Source organism: Leptodactylus fuscus, chromosome 7 (genome assembly GCF_031893055.1).
Source record: "Leptodactylus fuscus isolate aLepFus1 chromosome 7, aLepFus1.hap2, whole genome shotgun sequence".
Classification (NCBI taxonomy): Eukaryota; Metazoa; Chordata; class Amphibia; order Anura; family Leptodactylidae; genus Leptodactylus; species Leptodactylus fuscus.
This window is the reverse complement of record NC_134271.1, coordinates 122,412,114-122,423,229: the sequence shown is the minus strand read 5'-3', so window position 1 is coordinate 122,423,229 and position 11,116 is coordinate 122,412,114. Positions and strand designations below refer to the sequence as shown.

The window sequence follows — 11,116 nt, the reverse complement described above, 5'->3', positions numbered from 1 at the left end:
AATTCACCCTAAGTCTTCCTCCACGTGGCTAAATATAGTCCGGAAAATCCATGCTGTATATTAGTCGCATTTCCTAGCCTGAACTCAGTTTGGAGCTCCAGCCTCCAAAACTATAAGGCCCCGTTCCCACGGAGTAACGCGCAGCCCATTTAGACACGTAAACACGTGTCAGAGCGCGGCGCTTCAAAACAGATCCCATTGACTTCAATGGGTGCCGGCTTACGTGCGCTACACATTGAAATCAATGGGTTATAAAGCCTCCCATTGATTTCAATGCGTAGCACGTGTAAGCCAGCACCCACTGAAGTCAATGGGATCTGTTTTGAAGCGCCGCGCTCTGACACGTGTTGGGCGGCGCGTTTCTCCGTGGGAACGGGGCCTAATGCTTTGAGTCTGGATCTCCAGGGTTTATCTCTGGAAATGTGGTCGATCTATGAATCAGATTTTTCTGGACTGTATTCAGCCATGTACAGGATGGCTAAAGGTACCTGCAGATGGCAAATCTGCAGCAAATAGGATTTTTTTTATCCCTTGCATTAAAAGGAGTGAAATCAACAGTGAAAAATTCTCAAAAATAAATTTGCAGATTTAACAGATAACGTTCTCATCTACTTGGATTTTCGTTATTAACTCTACACAGAATTTCACTCTAACGTTAGGATGAATTCCGTATCTAATTTACCTCGAAATCTCCAGTATGCAGGTACCCACATAGTCCAGACAGACTTCCATTTCTTATAACAAAGGTTTCTTCTTCACTACCATATGCAAGATGCCAAAGCCAGATGTAACAGTTCCCATTTAGCATTGTCAGTGTATCACAGAGCAATGCACAATCTCCTTCCGGCACGGCAGGTGCCGCAAAGGGGTGACTTGATCTCTACTGAAGGTGCATTCAACAGTTAAGGTTTACGGTAGAAACAAACAGGCATATTATCAATGGCAAATGTGGACTATCCACAGTGCATCCTTACAAAAAAAAAAAAAAAAAATGTCGCTCAGTCCATGCAGCCCCATGTCATTCTAGAAGAGCACATTACTGTGGTACTCTGATGCAATGGATAACTTACAGAGGTCTATATAATGTTCATTCATAGAGAGTCATTTGTGCAACACATGGACATTGTCTATAGAGCTTCTGTAGAAAATACACATCATGTACATTGGAACAAATTTGACAAACTGTGGCCTTCTAGGAAAGGAGCACCTAAGGGGTCATAGTTTTTCTAACATTTTTGTATTTTATGCTTTTCTTACAAATCCTTTTTCATCAATATATATTAACTTTTTTTTTTTTTTTTTTTTAGCTTACATTATGACACCCATAATGTTCAATAAATGAAATCTGTATGACAAGGATGAGGGTTGTTAATTTGGTAGCCAACAATTAGTGTTTTGCGTTTCCACAATGTGGGGCCTTAGCCTTAATAGATTTGGCACTAAAGGGTAAAACCTTTTACTGTATATATCCTAATGCTGCTCTATTAGGATATATACAGCAGATTTTTGACGTGGAAAAAATCCACCACCGAAATCCGAGGCTGACCCATGAACCTCTACTATAGATTTGCATTCTAGTGCCAAAATTGGTGTGAAATTCCATCAAGTGAACATATTCTTATAGTTAACAATATTGATGTAATGTTAGGCCCGGTTCACATCGGCGTTTGGACCATTCTCTTCCTGCAAGCAGCACTTTTCTTTCCGCATTTTTCTTGCGGAAACCGAGCAGAGACCACACAGACCCCATTATAGTCTATTGGGTCTGTGGGTTTCCTTAGGGATCCACTTTTTTAGGCGGATTAGGTTTCCATTCGGGGGGTCCCCAAGCGGATTTCCCAAATGGAAACCCATATGTAGATGTGAACCGGGCCTTAGTCAACCAAAAGGTTGAGGAAAGGATTGTAGGAAGGATCCCACAATCAACATCAATGACTAATCTGCCCAATCCGGTGGGGGGATCTGGGTGAAGTTTAGGTCTTAAAAGGAATAAAAACCCAATTAATCTGCACAAAATAGCTGATGACTGGCCAAAATCCGGCCAACCATGAAAAACGCATGCCCAATAGCCAGATGTCCGTGGGCCATGTCAGCCATTGGAGATCTAATGTGTATGGCCATCTTTAAGTAGTATATCCACATCAATAAAATATACGCTTTGGTCTCCATTTCAAGCCTTAGACTTTTAGTAGTAGATGCAGAATGATTTGGGTCATAACTGTGCCTACTAAGAAATTGGCTTTTCTCCTAGAAACTAATGTGCCATCCTATTTTTATCTCTGGGCTGTTATTGACTGAGACAATTGCAACGGAGATGTCATATCAGACAACTAGGGGCTAAGTGGCCTTTGCAAAACCAGATATACAGTTGAGTTTTGTAATATCGCAACCCTTTCTATGCATCGCGTATAGCCGAATCTATAAAACCCGAAAGCATTCATAACACACCCCGACCAACGCAGACTCTAGGGACCAAGATCTACGCTTGTCTCCTTGCTTAGAAACGCACTAATTTGTAACCAGAATCTGAAGCATTTAGGAATAAAATTAGAAAATTTGCTGATTATGTAGGTCAATACCCTGCAGTGTGTGGAAACAATGTGGACATATTCATTTCTTTTTTTTTTCCCAGAGTATGACTGCGCTCAAGAAGAATGCTTCAATGAATCTTTAAGCCTCAGCATAACACGAGGGAAACAGGACAGCACACTAAGCAATCTGTGTGTCAAGGTCAATGAGGATTGCACCATTACAGCGATGCAGCCAGAGGTATTTAGAGAAGACATCTTATAGTATCGATGTATTAAAAAAAAACAAAGCACCGCATTAATGACCAAGCGGCTAGGTTGCACCATAGGTATATTTTAGGAGTGGGATGAGAAGTGATTGACTTTTATGAAAGCTAAAACAGCTCTCCGGATATGTTATCTCTTACTGCAGATGTCAATACAGTGAAACCTCTCCAATAGACCGTTCCTTTGAGAAAACCAACCCCCTTACCCAGACCAGATTTTCAGTTCTACCCTATATTGTGCATACTGGCCATCTTCTTTGACCATCCACCTAGAAATTGCAAGTGGTCGGGTCAAAGAGATTTCACTGTAAATGCTCATGTTCACGGTTCATGGTTTACATCATTAAAAAAAGACATACCTTAGAAAACATAACCTATCGAAGTGCACTGCACCCATTTCTGCGTGGCGACCTAGAGTAATAGATTGAGGACCTTTTTGTTTCCCTTTTTTTTTTGGTGTAGATATAAGCAGGCTAAAAATTCAACATGCAATAGGGGGCATGCATTAGGAGCCACGTTACATATTCTGCTTCGGTATTTTCTGCTCCCCTTACATTCCATGTATGTGCCTTTTTATGTCATGCAGGGAATCAGTAGGTTATTTGAGGCTTGTAAAATCCGTAATATACCATTCACTTTTTTGTTTTTTTACAATATTTCTATATATGCTTTATGGCAGGGATGAACTGAAGGCTATAGAAGTTTTACAAAATATGTGCTTCTTCTCAATTGCATGGAAAGTGTAAGGGTAGGGACATTGGGAATATGGACGGTGGAAATAAATCATGTATTGTATTTCTATTGAGCCGATTAGCATCAAAAAGTCTTTGGTTAATCTGCTCCATAGAATAAAGAAAAGGATGTTTAGTTTGCTGAAGGATTACCATTACTGGCCTCTGTTGAACCTACCTGAGGGTAGATTCAGGGCATGAGAGTGGGTGAGTTGGCAGTATCAGTTTTTTTGTAAGACACCTCTTTAGAGAGCACTCCTGTTAGCGATAGTGTGGTCTAGCGTGAATTGAGGGATCGCTGCTTTCAACATTTTCTGGTATGGACTGTTAATGACCTTAAAGGGAATCTGTCACTAGGTCTGTGGTTTGAGCAGCAGGAAATCTCAACATGGTTATTGATGCCAGAGAGCTATGTTTACTCTGAAACGATGTAGCATTTCAGAGTAGCGTCCACGGTGCGGCTTTTCCCGACCCTGTTAAGCTTGATTGACAGGTCTGATCCTTTAGAGAGAGAGGCCGTACAGTGGACTCAACTTCTGTGCTCTGCTTCTTTGCAAAACTGAGTTTTCTCTGAATTGCCCCAGCATTTAAGAGTAAAGCATACAGATGTGTCCACCCTTACCTAAGTTCGAGTGTAGTTAAAGGGGTTTTCCAGGACTGTGATACTGAAAACCTACTTTCGGATACACCATCAATATTAGAGTAAGTTCACACGGGGTTTTTTGGTCAGGATTTTGAGGCCGTATCCGTATGAAATCAATGGGAGCCGGTCAGTTCTTTTTTCTGGGAGCCGGAAAAAAGAAGCTACATGCTCATTCTTTCAGGCGGATTCGCCTCGCGACATCCACTTGAGGACACTCCCTCCCAACTAGGCCCATTCATTTGGGCCTAATCCGGAGCAGAGTGTGCGACTGGATGCCGGTGCACTGAACCGGCATCCAGTCGCAGCTACCCATATTTTGGTCCGGAACCTGAGGCGGAGGCTGCTTCAAATAACCCTGTGTGAACTGATCCTCAGATGAGTAAAGTCCAACACTCTGGACTGCTGCCGATCAGCTGTTCTAAGAGCTTGTGGCGAATGGGCCATTGACCTCATGTCCATTGGTCACATGTTGCAGCTGCAATACCAAGCACAACCATGCTAAGGACACATGATCAAGCTCACAGTCCCATAAAACCTCTTAAAGGATTCCAATTTCTCATTGAATAAATTCAGTACTAAATTGTGGCTTGCTAACAAAATCCTTTACAACATAACCATCGGGTTGCCGCACATAGACACATATATGACCACAAAATCATGTTTTGTTTTGTTTTTTTATAAAAAGCTGATCATCCCGCCCACATATCTTGGACATATCTTTTTCTTTGCTGCCTGTGATAGGTTCCCTTTAAAAGTCTGTTAGCCACAATGCGCCTCTTGCTAGTTTTTCCCTTTTCTCCATCTCAGTGCTAGTAGCAGCATTGTCAGTAATATAACCATACCTTCAGTGAGTGAGACATACAGGAGGCTATTGTACTTCATATTCTGTATTGCTGTACGGAAGGGTGTGCTATCAAATGTGGTATTGAGACAAGTATCAACTAACCAGCCAGAGACTTCCGCCAATTACATCACTGGCATCTGCTACTGATTGATAATAACTTTTCCAGCCAGTGCATCTCTGCATTGCAATGGCAATCAAGTCCAAGGGCATGCCATTCATCAGACACCCTCCCCTTCCCTCTCCTCATGCTGCATGGGCCCAGTTTTTCAGCTGTTGCTTGTGAAACATCCTCACACATAGGCTGAGTCACTAGACTGAGTCCTGCCAAAATTGGGCACACCCATCCTGGGCAAGTCCTTATTCCTGATCTCATATATTGATTTTCTCTTGGCCTGTACACCTCGGACTGCCATCTTGATCTTTCTCCAACCCAAGTGGTTCAATTCAGCTAAATTAAGAACAACACAGAGGCCACTGACTGCAAACATAAAAACCAAAAAGACCGTCTTCTCCGTCGGCCTGGATACGTAGCACTCCACCTCTTTGATGCAGGGGTAGCGGTCACACTCATATTGGGAGGGCACGTTGAACCCATACAGGAAATATTGTCCAACAAGAAAGCCAATTTCCAGAGCGTTTCTAAAAACCACTTGAATGATATAAAATCTTGAGATTCCTTCCTGGCGACGCATCTTGGATTTGGTGGTTCTTATGGAGGGGTTTGGTATTTCCTTGATCTCTAAGCAGTCCGGTTCAGCCTCCTTGGTTGAGTTTTCCGTGTTTTGTAGGACACCATTGACCAAGGTGTTCTTGATCTTTTTACTATCCTCTCTTTTCACAGTGTCCTGGTCTTTGTCCAGGGTAAGGAATACAGTAGAGTATCTTCGTTCCCTCTGTTTAGCAGACTGGTGAACAGAATAGGTGATGAAACATAGACTCGGAGTGCAGACCATAATGATCTGGAACACCCAGTATCTGATGTGCGAGATTGGAAAAGCCCTGTCATAGCACGCCTGGTTGCATCCCGGCTGAAGAGTGTTGCAGACAAACATGGTCTGCTCATCATCGTAAACAGTCTCTCCTACAATGGCAACTATGAGGATCCTAAAGATGACAACCACAGTCAGTAGGATCCTGAAAAGACAATACAATGGGTTAAGCAAGTTCGGAAGAAACAACCACTTCTAAAGAAAGATCCTGACAATTACAATGCAGTCAATATAGTGTCCCACACAGCAGATTGATTCAGGGGCAATGTCAATACTGTGACTGATGTCTATTTATTAATATTGCATGACTCTTACTAAGGCCTATCCTAAAACAGATACAGATTGATACACATGTACTTCGCAATACAAAATATGATGAACCAAACTTATTATTACCAAGCCATGGAAATTGTTTTCTTTAGCAGTTTCAGGTATGGAGCAACTAATAAATATAAGTAAATATGTTTTAGGCTGAGGCGACATATTGCAGAAAGGCTGCATTTTTTTTGTTTGGTATTTTACTGTGTTTTTTGTTGTTTTTTTTACGCCAAAACCAAGGAGGGTGGCTTCAGGAGGGATTGGAAATATAAAGATGCTCTGAATATTTCTTCCTTCTGCTAAATACACTCTTGGCTTTGCCTTAAAAACAGCTTTTCACATTAGCAATTTTTCTTTTGAACAAGTACAAAAGTAAGAAAGGGCATAAATAACAAAAAAAAATTCACTTACTGAATAAATCTGCTGCCCCTCCATCACCACCATTCAGGTGGTCTCACAAGCCTTTTCTCATGTTCCTAGATGGGTAACATGCCTTTTTTATGTAGATTGTGAGCCCCATATCCTATCAGTATGTCTTTGTAGAATGGGAGGAAATCCAAGCAAACACGGGGAGAACATACAAACTCCTTGCAGATGTTGTTCCTGGTGGGATTCGAACCCAGGACTCCAGCACTGCAAGGCTGCAGTGCTAACCACTGAGCCACCGTGTTGCCCCTACGTGCCTTCAGCTGATGTGACCACTGCAGCCAGTCACTGGCCTCAGCTGATTTGTGCCATACATACAAACATCACCACTGAGGCCAATGAATGACTGCAGCGGACACCTAGGAAGACAGCACATCACCATCGAAGGAGAATCGACACAAAATGGTGGGAACTGAAGGAGTGGCAGCACTTGAGCTGCTTCAAATTCACGAGGGGAACATTTTCTGGAGGCAGAGGCCGCAAGTTGTGGAAAAGATGTGTTTAGATTTTGATGGGGATTTTTTTTAGCCAAGGCTTCAAGAAAAATGGGAAATATGAAGGAAGTTCTTCCGCTTCTCCAGTCTGCTAAATCGACTCTTGGCTGTGGCTCAAAAAACTGCAGCAAAATCAGCAACAAAAAATAACGCAGCTTTCTGCAATGTTTGGTCTCAGCCTTAAAGGTTGGTGCAATATGGCTTCTGAAGCTAGGCTGGGTTAACATGTCTGCCATCATTTCCGGTTTCCTGTTGCATCACAACAATGACGGAGAGTCAGATCCATCGCATGAAAAACCTCATTGACTTTTAATGAGGTACATTGGGTTCTGTCATGGCGTCTGCCGTTTCAGCATGCAGCACAATTTCTTGTATGACAAAGGCATAACAGATGTGAACTAAATAAATCATTGCTCAATGTATCTACAAATAAGAAAGGGGTCACAGGTCAGCTAGAAAATGTTTGACAATGTTACTATTCCTATCTCTTAGTATGTAGACTTTGCGTTTGTTACTTATGACACTGCGTGTGGGCTGAGATCTGTATAAGGTTCAGTAAGTATACAGTACTGTAATTAATACTGCGATATTAAAGGAGCCCATCAGTCGTACGCTGCTTCTTAAGACAGTTCATCCATAAATGTAAGTAATTGCTGTCATGTTAAGCCTATTGGATATTACGTACTTTGCCCATATATCATACCACATAATGAACAATGTTCATCTTCCATATGACATGTTTCCAAGTTATCATCGGTACACTTCAGGCAAAATACGGGTTCATGCCCTGTGCGGAGCAGATCTGTCATACCTGCTAGTTGGATTTCAGGTTTGCATCTGCTGGAAATAATGACTTGTCTTGGTACAGAGGAAACCTACTTCTGTCCAATTATTGCATGGTATGTAAGTTGGGCTCTTCCCATAGCTTTGCAGTGAGACAAAATAATTGACTATCAGTTAGTGACGTTTAGCAATTCTGTCAGCAGAATCCAGATATGTTTGATGCCGTCCGTGGTAAAAGCAATAAACAAGCAATAGTATCGAGATGGTTTACAGGCTCGTGGCACTGATCTGCTTCTCATTCATTACAGAGCACGCAAGCCGAAAGGATAAACTCCGTCCTTGCCGACTGAGAGGAAAAAAAATTCCTAAGTTCTGCGATACAGCTGCTTCCTTAACGCTTTCATCGCCAGGAGGTCCGGCAGCACAGCGAGTGGCAACACATGACAAGACCCTTTGGCGATGAAAGGGTCAAGATGATATGACAGCAACAACATGACAATTAAGCTACCTAAGGCAGAACTTAGATATTTTTGGTTAGGATAATTGGCCATGGGATGTTTTCTTTTTTTCCCAAGCATCTTTGTGTAAAAGGTTGTCCTTTCACATTGATGTGTATGAGGAGCTGTCCAGTGCTGAAGCTCTTCCTGCAGGGGAACTCTTACTGGCTGCACACACAGCCTGGAAAAAATCCACTGGATACATCTTGTATTAAGTTGTTTTTTTTTTAACTTTTATCTAGTGTGTATATTAATATTTTGGGATTCTAATGTCCTTTATCATTAATGCACGTGGACCATAAGTTAAGAGTATTATGTCCTGCATTTAAGTGGATAAAATTGGGAATTGCAAATAATATTGTAAAAGATTTATGTTAAATATTTGTGTGCATACTTATATAATATATAGAAATATACGCACATATATATATATATGTTTATATATATATGTTTATATATATATATATATATATATATATATATATATATATATATATATGATTTGTACACTAGATGGCTTTAATTTATCATACAATAGTTTTGCACAATTACATCCTGAGTCGGTCTGGTCCTGTAGCACTAGCAGCTTCTAGTCTTCTCTCATAAGACACGCAATCTGTTAATGCAAGTACTTAGTTTTCTGTTCTTGTCCGTTCTTTTATCACAGAGATGACTCCACATTATTTTAGATGTCAGTACATTTCTCTAACAAGAGAATCTGTCACGTTGAACTCACCGTCTGATCTGTAAGCAGCATGTTATGAAGCAGATCCGTATAGTGTTGTCCCATAAAACCTATATTTTCTTCATGTACGCCCCCTCTCTTTCTGTGCTTAGGAGTCCAGTAGGCGGTCCTACACAGAAAGTTGTCGATCACTAACTATGACCACCCACTGGAATCCTAAGCATAGAAAGTTCAGGGATGTAAATGAATAATATACAAGTTCTGCTGAATCTTTCGCCACAGTGCTATATATCAATCTGCTCTATAACATGCCGCCTGCAGGTAGGACAGCACGTACAACATGGTAGTAATCTCACCGTGCGTTTTACAGCTGTACTTACTTTTTAGTCCCGCAGCTTCTCAGTTAGTGGCAGCCCTAGGATGTCCCTCACTTACATCCCGTATAATGTTATCAGCAATGATTTTAGTAGTCTAGCAGTATTGTTTATAGGTCTGTCTAGACAAATGCAGGCATCGTAGCTGTAACTGAGGCTACATTTTAATTATGCATATCTATGAATTACAGATATCGCCCTCCTCAAGGACTCTGAAGACCACACAATAGATCCTATTAATAATTGTCATTATATGCTGCCTAGGTTGTTATAGGACAATGCATATAGTATCACTAATCGGTAGTAACCACGTTGCTTAATGCATGGTATATAATAATTAAGCGTGACAGGGTAAGAGGAAGCTTGAACTATAAACCCTTTCATTTGTAGGTCATTGCAGGTTTCCCAGAGATAACATAGGCGCATGGAAAAAAAACCTTCCAAGGTAACCTAAGCTGGTCCCGTGCTGAGTTTTATCTGCAGTGTACACTAAACCTCATCTTTAGTCCGATTTAACATGAAGCTCTGTTTCATAAATGTTTTATTTCGCTACGCCTCTAGTCAATAAACTTTCCATCCCAAGGTTTCCTTTCCACGGTCCCAGCTGGTACACAGCAGCCCCCAGTGCTTATATGCAGCGTGCACCTGATACTAATGAGAGACATCAATCACATTTCAGGCAGCCATGTCACTACTGGTCGGGGGTCTGGTGCTGATCTTAGTCAGCAAACCGATGCGATCCGTGATGGAGACATGCTAAATATATTAAGGTTCCAAGTTGCACCATCTCTATGCAGTCCTTACAGTTACAGAGAAACTAACAATCAGCATTATGTAGTTTGCAATCACATGGACAATACATTTACAGCAGTCACAATAAATCAAAATCCTATTGTCTTTAGTATTGGGATTTCTATAGGAAGGTCAGCATCCAATACTATAGACTCTACTTCGCAAAGACTTTTGGTTTGTAGTTTTTAAAGAATTCTTACCTTCCTATCATAGTACTGTGCTGTTGCACAGCAGCCTCTAGAAGTCTTTCTAGTATAGTCCATTCTCCCATCGCTGTACATCGGAGACCTGGTGCAACGGGAGGCTTTTCACCTTCTCTGGGGAAAGCCACCGGGTGTAGGTGACCTGTACTCAATGTAATCTCAGCGTGATGATCAGAGGTGTCCCTGCTCGGGAAGGCTGCACGCACTGTCTTACTGCCTGTAATCTCCCTTTAAGTAGTCTCTGCTTGCGTCACACAGACAGGTCCCTGGACAGAAGCCAGAGACAGCCAGTGGGATTCTGCTAAATGTTATTATAGCAGAGAAAAAAAAAAAAGAGAGAAGTGAGAGGAGGAGGAAAGGGTGTAATGCAGAGATAACAGATTAATTTGTGATCAAGTGATTCTGTTTAATCTTCTCCCCAGACTGCAAATCCTAAAACAAGAGGAGCAGACAGGGAGCTGATGTAAAGTGTGAGCATGGATTATACGAGAGTGCAAGTATGTGTGGGGAGGGAAGCAGGTGTACAATTGCTGTTAACCCCTT

The 11,116-nt window shown here is 41.6% G+C and overlaps 1 protein-coding gene across 1 annotated transcript; it reads right to left on the bottom strand.

Moving 5' to 3' along the window:
• Positions 1–4,886: 4,886 nt before the first annotated feature.
• Positions 4,887–10,886, bottom strand: GJD2 (gap junction protein delta 2). Its single transcript, XM_075282946.1, has 2 exons — positions 10,571–10,886; positions 4,887–6,146 (listed from the first exon to the last, which is right to left on the bottom strand). Exons 1-2 carry the CDS (start codon positions 10,639–10,641, stop codon positions 5,303–5,305), a joined length of 915 nt encoding a protein of 304 aa, XP_075139047.1. The 5' UTR covers positions 10,642–10,886; the 3' UTR covers positions 4,887–5,302.
• Positions 10,887–11,116: the final 230 nt, after the last annotated feature.